The 15,236-nt window shown below is 36.0% G+C and overlaps 1 protein-coding gene across 50 annotated transcripts in view; it reads left to right on the top strand.

Annotated features, from left to right (window-relative positions):
* The window catches only part of ANK2 (ankyrin 2), a 683,028-nt gene that overhangs the window by 499,281 nt on the left and 168,511 nt on the right, over positions 1 to 15,236 (top strand). For all 50 annotated transcript variants that reach the window (XM_063663998.1, XM_063664003.1, XM_063664006.1 and 47 more), the window contains one exon: positions 530 to 628. In XM_063663998.1, the coding sequence (XP_063520068.1) occupies positions 530 to 628 (99 nt within the window). The remainder of the gene's footprint in view (positions 1 to 529; positions 629 to 15,236) is intronic.

The raw sequence follows: 15,236 nt of genomic DNA on the forward strand, positions 1-15,236 counted from the left end.
TGGTAGAAAATCATTGGTACTGTTATGATTTATGTAAAATTTAATTTTCTTATTCCCAACATATTCCCAAGTGCCCTAGTAGCTGCAAATGTAACTATAAGCAGCTCATTTCTCTACCACTAAAAATTCCTAGGTTTCTTTGCAAGGTGAAAGAAACTCAATGTTTCAGTAAGCTTTTTTTTTTTTTTAGTTAATATTTCTTTGCAGTAGGATTCTTTAGTTGTTGATTAAATTGCATGAATCTCATGAGATATTGACACATACATACACACCCCCCACAAATTTTTGATTCGTTGAAAACACAGTCATTCCGTGTTAACACTAAATCAATATTGTGAAAATAGAAAAGGAAGACACTATATGAGGTGGCCAATTTTTTTTTTTTTTTGGTGGCAAAAAATAATCTCTTCGTAAGTGGGCTTCTATCTTGATAAATAACAAATTTTAATGGGTTAAAGTGATCAGCAAAGTTGAAAATCCCTGCACATTTTGATTTCTGAACATTTTCTATTTTGTTTCTCCAAAACAGAAGGGAAATACTGCTCTTCACATTGCATCTTTGGCTGGACAAGCAGAAGTTGTCAAAGTTCTTGTTAAGGAAGGAGCCAATATTAATGCACAGTCTCAGGTATTCCATTCAGATTTTCCCTGATGTGCATACATTTAAATTAGAACAGTTTTGTGAAATTGATTTAATGTGTTTAGCTAGCTGTTCTACTGATAAATTTATTATAAGTGCTTTGTTATTTATTTTAGCCAAATAATTTTATTAACCTTTATGATGAAGCTTATTTTTTCAACATATAATCTCCCTTTTAATGTAACTTAGCACTTGACAAATGTAAGTCTATCATTGTCTCTAAGTATTTTTCAAAAGAATATAAAGTGATTTTTTTCAGAATGACAGTGACATCTGTGAAATATGAATTATTCATGCAAGTTTTGTGTTACTCTATAAAAGTATTCTCTTTCCGTAAATTTAAAATATTCTTGAAAGATTTACATTCCAGTGGAAAATCTGCCATAAGGTGGGAATAACACTACTTTGGTCACTTTATACCCCTAATGTGAGCTTTACTATTAATAAATAGGAAATGTATGATTTTAAAATGAAATTAAGAAAAAATTAAACAATAATTATTTAATCAAAATTATACTATGAGCTTGATCCCTTTTTTTTTTCTGGTGGAAAAGGGGAGAAAATGTTGTTTTGCCCAAAGTTTTACTCTTGATATCTATTATATCATGTACGCATGTGGGGATTGAGAAATATATCTTTGCAATAAAATTCATTCTCTCTGTTTTTAGGGTTTTCTCTTTTGCCTTTCTGATAACGCAGACTATATCATGGAGGATATTAGCAAAATAAGCCAGCTCTGTTCCATCTATTCTTTGGGATAACCTCACCAGCTTGCCTTTGAAGGCCATTGTGTAGGAATACGTATTAACTGTATAGTTCATTCATTAATTACCTAGGCATGGCTCTAGTTTTATAGATGGCACAAGTTCTGGACCTAGAAAATACAAAAGGCAATGGTTAAATCAGCCCTATTTTCTTCTATTTTAATTTTGGGAAAAATCTGTTGAAATTATAATAGATGAGACATTATCTTTATCTTTGTAATATCATGCTATTTTAATTAGTCACGTTTTTTTCCTTACAACTCAAACATTCAGTTGGATCCACATCAATGTTTTAATATGTATTGAGAATACGCCTTAGTCTAAAACCCTTATTAGATGAAATTTTTATAATTTGGTACCATCTGTAAAGAACATCTGTATATTTTTTAAAGTATAACAGCATTTTAGGCTTGGAGAGAAAGGTCCCTGCAGAAGCTACTGCTCCACCTAAGTGATTCATAACTTTTCTTTTTCAAACTTTATTTTATTTAGATTCAAGGGGTACATGTGCACGTTTGTTACATGGATATATTATGTAATCAAATAGTGAACATTGTACCCAATAGGTAATTTTTCAACTTTCAGTCCCTTCTCCCCCTCCCCACCTTTAGAGTCCCTAGTATCTATTATTTCCATCTTTATGTCCATGTGAACTCATTGTTTAGCTGTCACTTCTAAATGAGAACATGCTGTATTTGACTTTCTGTTTCTGAGTTATTTCATGTAGGATAATGGCCCCCAGCTCCATCCATGTTGCTGCAAAGGATGTAATTTCGTTCTCTTTTATAGCTGCCTAGCATTCCATGGTGTATATGTACCACATTTTCTTTATCTTGTCAAACATTGATGAACACTTAGGTTGATTCCATGACTTTGCTATTGTGAATAATGCTGCAATACACATAAGAGTGCAGGTGTTGCATGTTCTCACTCATAGGTGGGAGTTGAACAATGAGAACACATGGACACAAGGTGGGGAACATCACATGCCGGGGGCCTGTCAGGGGGTGGGGGGCTGGGGGAGGGATAGTATTAGGAGAAATACCTAATGTAGATGATGGGTTGATGGGTGCAGCAAACCAATATGGTACATGTACACCCACATAACAAACCTGCACGTTGTGCACATGTATCCTAGAACTTAAAGTATAATAATAATAAACAAAAGAGTGAAGGTGTCTTTTTGATGTAACGATTTCTTTTCCTTTGGGTAAATACCCAAAGTAGTATTGCTTTGGGTATTTACCCAAAGCAGTAGTGGGATTGCTGGGTCTAATGGTAGTTACGTTTTTAGTTTTTTGAGCTATCCCAATGCTGGAAAACCTTTCTTTATCTCAAGAGAACATCTTTTTGCTTTAGACAGAGGTTTTCAAACTTTAGTCTGCATCATAACCACCTGCATGGCTTGTTGAAACCCATGTTTCTAGGCTCCTCCCCAGGGTTTCTGATTCAGTTCTGGAGTAGAGCCCGATAGTTTTCATTTTTTACAAGTTCTCAGATGATGCTAATGCTACTAGTCCAGGGACCACATTTCTGAACTACGGCTTTAGCAAATGTGAGGGAAAACTGGGTGTAAGATATTGCAGTAAGATTCACAAGGTATAGATTCAACTACATGACTGAATCAATAATGTGCTTATAAATCATGAAAATGAAAGCCTGGTTAAATTTAGTTTTTCATTGGAGGTTCTCCTGACTTTGACAGGAAGTTCACCTATACATTGGTGCTGTTAAAATCTGTGAAAAGACCATATTTTACTTTCCTCAAAGTGACAAACATAGTGTTGTTATAAAAGTTGACTAGTAGCAAATGCTGCAAGGTAAATGCTTGTTAAAGCTATGATACCAGTTATTACACAGTAGTTATTGGAAATGTATATGCTTTGGAGGCTTCTCAAGGAGAACAAGCTAAAACAATTTAATCATAACTTGCTTTCAGAGTCAGAGGCTTTTATTTATAAGGTGTAATCATGCCAAATTATAACAGATCTTAAAAGAAGGGTTGTATCATTATTAAGACGTTAAAATAATCCTATTTGTAATTTATGCTATTAGGTCAATTTAAGATTTATATTGCAGGGGATTCTGACAAATAGCTTCAAACTAACATTCATATTGTGAGAAAGTTTTAGAGGAAGAAAAATTAATAATCAAATTTTAGAATTTTTTCTAAATGTTTTTCTAAGTCTTTTGATAAGGCCTATGACATTATTTCCTGTATTGAATTTATGTACCCATCATTAATAGTTAAAAAATTATTACTTAGAATATTTTATAATATAATGATTAAAATTAAAATACATGAGGGTTGATTATTTTGCCCCTGTATGTGAGCCAATCCCAAAACTGATGGTTTCAGGGCCATTGAGAGCTGATTTGAGTTCCTTCACAGATATTATTTCCCTCAGTACTGTCTTATGTAAGATACAGGATTCTTTATGTAACAATATTGGGTGTCAAGTGGATGGATGGGAGACATGCTTATGGCAGTTAAACAATCTCTTCCTTTTGAGAACCAGAAAAAGGACGCAGGGAATCCTAATTTACAACATAATGTCTGAATTTTGTATTCAAGTGATACCTTCTTCCACATCTTTCTAAGGACATAATTGAAACCAGAGAAATGCAGAGTAGTCTGAAATTATAGGAACATTGGCAGCTGCCTAGTACTATGCCTTTGGCGAACTTCCGAGTTATTTGGCAACAGACTGCTAAAGTTATTTTTGAATTAAGAAGATAACAAATTTTCTGAAAAAACCTTCAAGGAATATATTCAGTAAAATTTTTGGAATTATAGGTTATGGGGAAATACACACTTACAGATTTTTCTGCATTTTGCATATAAAGTATGAGATTCATGTGAGGCTTACCTCCACATGATATGGTGCCAGTTTTGGTAGAGAGTGTCCTTAGTTCATTAAGAGTTCCAGAACACCAGCTGGATCAACTTCAGTACTTTAAATGGTATAGTGTAATTGATTTAGTAACAATGAACAAATGTTTATTTTTGTTTCTTTGTTCAACAGTGGTATCAGTGTGGTCTCTGCTGAGCCAGTTCTTAGTGTGATTTTAAGTATTGCCCCTGACCATGTAGCTCTCTTGCTTGGTTCTTTGGTATCCTAGATTCAGTGACATGGAGGTCTCATCCATGGTGCCAGAATTATGGAGTTAGAAGTCAAATTATAGAGTTGAGGAATGTTATTTGCTTTGAAGATGATTGTTTGCTTTCTGAAAACAAAGTCACTTGCAGAAAATCTTTAGTAGGCATCTTATCCTCTAAATAATCCTACATACATGATGTTGGTATGATTTCCATCTAAGCTGTATGGGACATTTGTTTGGTCACTTTTATAACCTGTAAGTCTGTTAGACTCAGAGACGTGACTTTAAAAAAATTGTTCAGATTCTATACTGTTATCAAAGAAACTCTACTTAGAAAAATTTTTAAAAATATTCTCAAAATCATGAGTTTCTTTAAATACTTGTAGCAATCTTTGTTGACATTTTGCCTATTGATGTTTGCCTATCTCTGATTGCAAAACAAAAAAAATACATCTTTAATTTCTCCAAGACGGTAAACTTCTTGAGAGCAAATAATTTTGGGAGCAGATAATTTTTTCTCACACTTTTTTATAGTTTCAGGGTTATGCATATATATATATGTATAAAATACCTCGCTCATATATGATTGAGGATGAATATATGCATGTATACTCTTTATGTATAAGTCTTAACTTTGTTGTGTATTCCAGTCACTCCTAACAGTAGACATTAATATTAATAATAATACAGGTAATAACGTTGACTGCCAGGCATTGTCTCTAGTGTGTTGTGTACATTAACTCTTTTGATATTCCTTTACTTTATCATTATTGATGACAAATTGAGACTCAGATGGCTCATTTACTTACCCACAGCCTTCATCCCCAGGCAATATTGCTTCTCATAGTTCCCAAAACAGTTCTACCTTCTCTACAGACCTCAAAGAATAATTTTTAAAATTCCTTTTTCTTCTAGCCCAAATCCTATTCAGGTCCAAATAAGCTGATTTTCTTAAAGTAGAATCCATGTAAAAGGTTTAAGATGGAATTTCTCACTTAGTATTTTTTATGAACTATAAGCGTCCTGCAAAATGTCCAAAAAATGAAAGACATTCTGCTGTTACCACCAAGGAAATCTGGCTTTAGAATTTCCCCCTTATTATTTTCTCTACAAAAAAATATAATTTTTAGTTTTCATATAAGAGAATTTTTTCCTTAGATACTTATTATTAATATATTCTCTAATTATAAAATCATTAAAATCAGAAGGAGCACTCTAATAAAGCAAAATTGTCTTAAAAATGTTTTTTATTATTACAAAGCAAATTGGTTTATATAATGTATATTTTTACATGATAAAAAAAGGTAAACTGGATCCTAGACTAGACACCATCATCTAACATGAGAAGCTAAGCAAAATTTTGGAGAATGGGTATGGTAAATTTCCCTTTCTTTTAGGAAAATATGACTTTTTTTTAGAAGAAGGGAAGTGCTAGAAGTTCTCATGAGGCTCCTCAAGAAGTTTGTGTCTGGGGCGGTCAGTCTGCATTGGAGCAAATTCCAGTGTCACCAAACTATAGCCCAGTAATAATATCTTGCATTCAGACCCTTAATTTTAAATTTTATTTTTATTTATTTAATCTCATTTGTAATTATGTGAATCAATAATCAATAGTCTCATTTCGGACATGGAAAAATTTGAGGCAGAGGTAGGAAAACCAAGGTCTCATAACAATTAGTGATGAAGCCACAAACCTGTGGTAATTGGTACGGACACCTTCCTTCCAAATAATCCTAGGCATACCTCAGTCTTTCCCACTAAACAGTTGTACACCTTCTACTTGAATTAGGGAAGTCCAAAACCCTGCTTGCCTAGGCACTTAGATGCTGCTGTAACTAACAGCCTTCCGCAAAGCTAGGCAACTAGTGAGTAAAGAGATTCAGGTGTACTGGGAGGGCGTATCCATAATCTGGGCTTCATTCAACCATCCACCTCTTAGACTGTTCTTCAATGAAACAAAATTTTTAACACGTGTAAGACTTGGCCAGGCGCAATGGCTCACGCCTGTAATCCCAGCACTTTGGGAGGCCGAGACGGGCGGATCACGAGGTCAGGAGATCGAGACCATTCTGGCTAACAAGGTGAAACCCCGTCTCTACTAAAAATACAAAAAAATTAGCTGGGTGTAGTGGCGGGTGCCTGTAGTCCCAGCTACTCGGGAGGCTGAGGCAGGAGAGTGGCATGAACCCGGGAGGCGGAGCTTGCAAGTGAGCCGAGATCACGCCACTGCACTCCACTCTGGGTGACAGAGCAAGATTCTGTCTCAAAAAAAAAAAAAAAAAAAAAGATTTAAATATAATTTCTGAAATTGGTGATGTCCTTTTCAATTCATTTTTCTTATCTGTCTCTACATTCTTCTACTTGTTCTTGGAATTTCTTGTTTCTGTCCTCTCATAAGGACTCTAGAAACAGATTTGTTTTCTTTTCATCTTATTTTAATATCAAGTGAGTTCAAATAAGATGTTCTCACTTGGCATTTTTGATATCATATCTTACTGAAAGTTTATTTTCATTTTTATTGGTTATTTTTCCTGTTTTGTGATTAATGCTCTGTTCTTTCAATCCTGAAAATATTGTTTCAAAAGAAGGCTTTCCTACTTATAACTCAAGCATGATTAGGTGATTATTTTATTAGCTTTTGGACTTCTACAGACCACGACTATTAATGCCAGTTGTAAGATTATATCACCATTGGTTACACCCCCAGATTTATGGGGGTGCATGCACCCACTATATGCAATGATAAATGTCTTTTCAGGTGTGACTTCCAATAGTTTTTTCTTCATTGGCCCTAACCCATTGTCACAGATAATGGAATTGAACTGTGAAGAGGAGGGAAACCCACACAGTTGGCCAGCATGCCCATTACCTTGAATTGCTTCCATATGGTCTTAGAGCCATCCTTGGCTCTGAAAGCAAAAACTCGTAATGGAACATTCTGTTCTGTGACATATGCACAGAGACACACACGTACACAGATGCACACATATGCACACACACACATACACACACAGTGTATAAAGTGGGATCTATAGTCACAGATTTTTTTAAATAGGTTTTATTTTCAGGGTTTTTCCCCCAAAATGTATGCATATGGTTCTTTCTCTTTTTTAAAATGTAATTTAAATTTATTTTAAGTTCCAGGATACATGTGCAGAACATGCAGGTTTGTTACATAGGTAAACATGTGCCATGGTGGTTTGCTGCACCTATTAACCCATCACCTAGGTATTAAGCCCAAAATGCATTAGCTAGTTTTCCTGATGCTCTCTCTCCCCCTGCCCCCTGACAGGCCCCAGTGTGTGTTGTCTCCCTCCTTGTGTCCAGGCGTTCTCATTATTCAGCTCTCACTTATAAGTGGGAACATATGGTGTTTAGTTTTCTATGCATGTGTTAGTTTGCTGAGGATAATAGCTTCCAGCTCCGTCCGTGTTCCTGCAAAGGACATGATCTTATTCCTTTTTATGGCTGCATAGTATTCCATGGTATATATTTCTTAATAAGGGTCTTGTTTTTTTTTCCATTGGGAGTATTACTATCTGTAATACAAATCCTTTGAAATTCAGATGAAGGCAGGTACTTGCATTTGACAAGGAATAAAAAAGAAGTCAGGACACTTGTGTTTTTGACTCTGAAAATCAGGCCACTGGGTGATTACAAATTTGCAGGGGCATCTGTGCTCCTCAGCACTCCAAGTTAAAGAAAATACGCTTTTTCCAGCTCTCTATATGCTTGGGAAAAAGATGAGAATTGATGTCTTTAAAGTTTTGCCCAGGCTAGGCACGGTGGCTCACGCCTGTGATCCCAGCACTTTGGGAGACTGAGGTGGGAGGATCACTTGAGGTCAGGAATTCAAGACCAGCCTGACCAACATGGTGAAACTGCATCTGTACGAAAAATACAAAAATTAGCTGGGCTTGGTGGTGGGTGCTTGTAACCCCAGCTACTCAGGAGGCTGAGGCAGAGGAATCACTTGAACCTGGGAGGCAGAGGTTGCAGTGAGCCGAGATCACTGCACTGCACCCCAGCCTGGGCAACAGAGTGAGACTCCATCTCAACAAAAAAAATTGCCAAGAAAGACATTACTATTCTCTATTCCAGTAAAATGCCAACATTAAAATTACTACTCTACAAAGCGTGCACATGCACACACACACACACACACACACTCACACATCCTAAAAGACAATAATATTTTCATTTATAATAAAGTAATTTTTCAACTTTTGAAATAAAATTAATACAATTATATTTTATGCTCATTTATCTGGGGACAGATGGTATGGAAAGGCTGAATCCTGCTTGTCATTTTATTCTGAAATTTGAATGAATAATAGAAGACATCATCACGTCTAAAATCTTTGGTAGATGTCTCATTTATTTATCACTACACAGGCCTATCCAAGTCCAATGTTATTGCATTTTAAAGGAACTAAATTTTTAGTCAGTTAAGACTTGTAGGGAGAAAAGTAAATGGTATCCAAGTTCTGTTAATAGAAATAGACTTCAAATTTTACATAAGAGTTACTTCTTTTTCTCCCCTTCTGAGTTAAAATGAAGGATAAGTTACTCTGGTAGTAAATGGTTAAAATAGTACTGTAGCATTCTGCCTCTTACCTCAAATCTAACAGCATTAATGTGTATATTCCACAACAACTAAGAAGCTAGGTGAAACCATCAGGAACCAAAATGGTGATCCTTTGAGGCAAGGATCACAAAGCCAAAAAAAAAAAGAAGTAAAAACATGACACAGATTAAAACTTTCCAATAGAAACTGATTGGAAGTAATAATTCACACACTCACTCAGCAGGTATTTGGGCATCCAGTGTGTGCCCTCGAACATTTTCTAAGGCTACAATGATGAGGTGGGCAGGGGGCATGGGGAAGAAGACCTAGGAAGTGGTAACTGAACTTCTTTTATAAAAGAAAGTGTTAATGTGCACATCAGGGGTCAGGGGATGAAGTGTGCTATGGGCAAATACAATCATACATGCAAAAGCCTAAAAGAAATGGGCTATCTGGAAGCTGAAACATCCAGGGGAAATGCAGTGTATGAAATGAAGCCTGAGGAAGAAAGTCAGATCCTGAAAGATTTTATGAGACATATTAAGGTTTTCGTTCTAAGACTTGTATCCTAAGCCCAGTATGAGACTGGCTTGGGGGTGGAACAAGCTCAGGATTCTGTTTTGGATTCTGAAAACATGACCGTGGTGCAGCTTGGAGAACAAGTTGAAGGGAGTCAGGGGCAATGCAAAGAAAATCATTTGGAGACCGTTGTCATAATCTACTCCATATAAGAGGTGATGTTAGCTTGGAATGGAGTAGTAGTGGTCTGGATGATGGAGAAAAGGGGACTGTTATAAGACTGATTAAGGAGCAGTTTCAGAGCACTTGATGATGATGGCCTATGGGAGCAGAGGGAGACGATAGTGTCAATAGATCTCTCGCTTGCCTAACAGTATAGATGGTAATGCAACACTATAATATAAAACAGTGGATAAAGACGAAGATTTGTCTGTTTATTTTATTTTATTTTTTTGAGATGGAATCTCACTCTGTCACCCAAGCTGGAGTGCAGTGGCATGATAATAGCTCACTGCAGCCTCAAACTCCCAGGCTCAAGCAACACTCCCACCTCAGCTTCCTGAGTAGCTAGGACTACAAACATGCACCAACATGCTGAACTAATTTTTAAATGTTTTGTAGAGACAGGGTCTTGCTATCTTGCCCAGACTGGTCTTGAACTCCTGGGTTCAAGGAGTCCTTCCACCTCCACCTCCCAAAGTGCTGGGATTATAGGCATGAGCCACTTTGTTTCTGGTTTTGTTTTTGGTTTTGGTGAGGAGAGTAAGAGATCATGAATAGCATTTGAACTGCTTGTTATACATCCCTAAAAGAAATATAAATGGTTATTACATCATTTGATGTAAATGGTTATTAAAGCAGTGGACTTGAATGAGACTGCCGGAGCAGGGAAGACAGTGAAGAGGCAAAGGGCATACTTCCCCTTTATCCTCTGAGGCTGGCTAAAAATCAACTAACAGAAAGGCAGATTAATAGGAGAAAAGGAATACAAATGGATTAACGTACACGGGAGCCATACAAAACTATAACAACTCGAAGAAATGGCCAGATGATTGTCACCTTTATACCATTTTGAGGATACAGAAAGAATAGGGGCCTGGAGCATGGCAAAACAAATTATGGGAGGGAGAGAAGACGAGGTCTAGCTAACAAAGGAGGTCTTGCTATATAGATGAAACCTCACCAGTAGTAGTAGCCCTTGGAGAAAATAGATGGTGAATGTTTCTTTCAGACCTTTGAAGGTGTCAGACTCTCAGTTCACTTTTTCTAGATCCAGACAAGGGAGGGCTTGCAGAGAAAGCCTGGCTGCATCAATGCAGATTCTCTACAGATGCAAATCTTCCCCACAGGACAGCTTTGCAGGGCTACTTCTTTTTGCAGGCCCTCTGAATGGCCATCTCAAAATATGTCAAAGAGGAATATTTGTTATTGAACCAAACTGAGGCCCACTCGCCCTGTATAGTAATACCAGATATCCACACCAAGGTTTGCAGCAGGAGAAAGGAAGGTGTTTATTGGCAGGGTGCCTAACAAGGAGGATCAGGCAGCTCATGCTTAAATCCTGACTTCCCTGATGGCTTGCAGGTAAAGATTTTTAAAGGCAGGGGTAAATTTCAGAAAGCAGAAGTTACAGACAAAATTGTAAATCAAAACATGGAGGTTCCACATTGGTTTTGGCCTAAAAGGTCAGGGTATCTTGAAGCGGGGGACTTACAGGTCATAGATTTTCTGATTTGCAGTTGGGTAAGGAAGAGAAGCTTTGTGTAAAAATGTAGGGTCAGCAGAAAAGAATGTTAGTCTGCGTTCATGAGTGTGACTTTTTTCAGGCCCCTCAGGAGGAAATGTAAAACAAAGAATGTTGGCCAGAGTTCAGTCCCCCATTCCCCCTTACCGGGGGCTTCTGTACCAGCAGATCTATTTGTTGGGGGTCTGGGTTTCTGAGAAAGAACTCAGAGACATATATTAAGATGTTAGCTTTTGTGCCTATAGGGGAACCAAACATCTCGTTATTCTAGCTTCCTTGGCTGCTGTTACCTTCTTGCTCATCAAGTTTCTTATTTACTTCTCAGGGTTAGCTATGTGCCTGGAATTCCCCTTGAAGGAACTCAAGATTTTCCTTTATTTCTATGCTTGGGGAGCCTGCAGGTTCCTAAGAGGGGGGTCCCTTCTCTGTCTCCTATTTTGGGGATAAAATATTTTGGTTTCCTTTACCAGCAAGAGATAGAAGAGGGTTTATGTTTTAGGGACAATTTTCACATTGAAGAAAATAAGATGAAGAAAATTTGAGGCATATGTCAAAAAAACTGAAAAAGTTATAATAATTGACCAGAGGACTTTGGGTCCTTAGTATAAAATGAGTAAAAAGTAGCAGGCTTGGAAGAATTAAAATGAGAGCTAATCAAGTCCAGTGATATCAGCATTTGATTTAAACCTGAACTGTCTTCAGTTTAGCAGTGGTTAGGAGCAAGAATCCAGAGTCAGATAAACTAGATTTAAATCCTGCTTCCATCACTCACTAGCCTTGTGACCTTGGACAAGTTACCTCCCATTTCTGTGCTTCAATTTTCTTATCTGTGAAACAGGTAAGGAATAATTACAGTACATAAAACTGAGTTTTTGTGAGGGTTGAAAGAAATAATTATGTAAAACGCTTAACACAATCCTTAGCATATAGGAGCACTCTACCTTGGTTGCTGTTGTTATATTTATTATTTTCATTGTTAGCTTCATGAGCATGGGAAGGCTATATTATACTACCTTTGTGGGAAGCACGAGATCAGTTTTTGTTGGTTCTTTAGGTCCTGAATTACTTTCCCTTCCTATTTGTTAGATTTATTGATTCTTAGGAATGAGAGGACAAGGAAACCTAAATTTCATTCAAATAATTCAAATCTAAATTTGCATTCGAATAAAGAATATTGCACTCAAATAAAGAATATCAGAAAGAAGCAGAGGAGAGCAGTGGAAATAAGTGTTGCTCAACAAAATCTATAAGGACTGTTGATAGAAACCTGGTAACTTAACTGATGGAGAAGAGAGATGAAGAATGAACCAAATTCTATACATTCAACTGTATCAAGATAGTCAGATCAGAGATTTGGAACTTCTATTCACAGACAATTATAATCTGCCAGACTAGAAAAGGATTCTTGCCTCAATGTGAGCACAATGTATCGAGCTAATGATAATTTGTGCATCATTCTTGTTCATAACTCACTAACATTTGACAATTGGACCAGGTGCAAAGGCTTGAGAGGTGGCAGCTCTTTTCCTTCTTTCGCGTAATGTGCCATTGATTAATAATCAAACAGCTTGCATTTTGGAGTAAGTCTCCACAGACAACATCGTCTAAGATGGATGTTTTGGTGTTCTTCCTATTTCCTGAAGTTTTTTTTAGAAAGATCTCGACCTTCTAGGTTAGCATTGTGTGTTGTGTTTTGACCAAAAATTGTGGAAGCAATAAAATGTAGACAGTGTTTTAACTATTTTGAAGATAACTTTTCTGTAAATAAATGCAAATATTTTGCTTTACTTGGGGGGTGTGAGCCTCTTACATTCTTCACATATTATACTCTTAAATAAATCACTTCAGTGTATAACTGGAAGGGGCTATTAGAGACATTGTGTCCATAACACTTATTACAGGAATTTGAAATTCACAGAGTCAAGTGTCTCCTCCAAATTTGTGTCTTCTGATACCTGGCTAAATACTCCATATGTTTTAAATATTTGTCTATCTATCTATCTATCTATCTGTCTATCTATCTATCATCTATCTATCTATCTATCTATCTATCTATCTATCTATCTATCTATCATGTCTGTCTTAACTTCACAAGTAACATGAATATATTCTATTTTAAGCAATCAAAACAATGCAAAAGTATATGGAGAACAAACCTAATTCTCCATTCCCAACTTTCAAGTACAATGGCCTTTCTCAGAAGTATTTTTTTGTTCCTTTCTATACAGTTAAATTCTCTTTATACTATATTATCATGCTTTATAAACAATTACATCTTTATTGCTCCTTAATGGAGTTCTCCAGTTATATATGTCTAAAATTCTGAAAAGCATGACAATATTTATTGACAATATTTTATTACAGCTTAATACATAATTTGCATAGATGTCAGAAATTGCTTTCTTCATTTTATACAGAGGAAATTGAGAGTTTAGGTAACTGCCTAGGTACCAAAAGTGATTTGATTTAAACCCCAAATTTTGATTAATTACAAAATCATTCTTGAAAGATGAAAATTGTAATCTGTATTATATCTTTTTTTTTCGAAGTTTTCATATTTGGTGAAATTACTAATAGCTTTTTTTCAGATATTATTCTTTAGTGTTTATTTCCTTTCTTAATTGGGAAGATATGCAAAGCCCAATAATTGACTAAACATGGTAAATATAAGATTGTATGCATGTACAATACAGTTAGCTATAGCTATTAATACCTATCTATGTGTAATAATTGGAATCCTTTGGTTATTTCTACTCTTCATTTCTACTCTTAAAGCTATGAAGAAGAAGTTTTTAAGACTTTAAAATGGCCAGCGATCTCTTTTGACATTGCCTGAGGCAGGCAGCATAGTGAAATGGATAAGAACGCAAATTCTGAAGCTAGGTGGTCAAATCCCAGAGGTCAAATTTCAGCTCTTCTGCTTTCTACTCATGTAACTCGTGAGCTCTTCTGCTTTCTACTCATGTAAATGTGTCTCAGAGTTGTCATCTGTGATAGGGGGATCATAATAACAGTACCTTCAGCAAACAGTTGTTGTGAGATTAATCCACGTTCGGCATTTAGAACACTGCCTGGCAATTCTAAGAGCTCAATGACTGTTAGCTGTCATTGTTACCAAATTCAGCACTAGTGCAGCCATGCAAGACCAGCCATTCTGTATGCCCACTGCTGCCTTTTCTTGGCACAATGAAGAACATAACAAAGTCAGTTTGTGTGATTGGCTTGTTTCACAACCTCCTTAGAACGCTGTCAATTTGAGTATATAAAATTGCATTCACCTAAACACGATGCCTAAAGACCCTTAAGTAATTTGATTGTTAAAACACTTACAGTATAGACATTGATCTCCTACTGACACTTGAAGCTTCAGGCTAATGGGAAAAAGAATGAAGATTCTCATCTTAGATAGTCTGGATGGTGAAAATAGAAGTCCAACTAACAAAATGTGTTTTAACCAAATATTATTTTTGAAAATCACTTTCAGAAGGTAATTCTAAGTCTGGAAAATTCTAAATGGAATATCACAAACCTAAAATGTATTGTGTTTACATTTGCTTGTGTCATAATAGTAAAATGATTTTTGAAGTGTCTATAATATAATATACCTTAGAACAAAGTATCAGTGAGGCTAAAGTCGCAAGTTTAAAAATGTGAAGAACCAACTTTAAGTTGCTATTTAAAAGATATCTAATGTTCTTGATTATATGGGCTAGGTTTCTATAAATGTAAAGTTCCATGCAACACCTGCTATTTGGGCAAATACTATGTGGGCAGCTGTCTCAAATATAAGTCTTGAGAAGGGCTAATTGGTCATACTTTTATGGGTCAGTGTAGTGTTCCCCTATAATATAAATATTTGATTCAATATTTTAATATTCAAGTGATTCATTTATATATGTA

Source organism: Pongo pygmaeus, chromosome 3, assembly GCF_028885625.2.
Source record: "Pongo pygmaeus isolate AG05252 chromosome 3, NHGRI_mPonPyg2-v2.0_pri, whole genome shotgun sequence".
Lineage (NCBI taxonomy): Eukaryota > Metazoa > Chordata > Mammalia > Primates > Hominidae > Pongo > Pongo pygmaeus.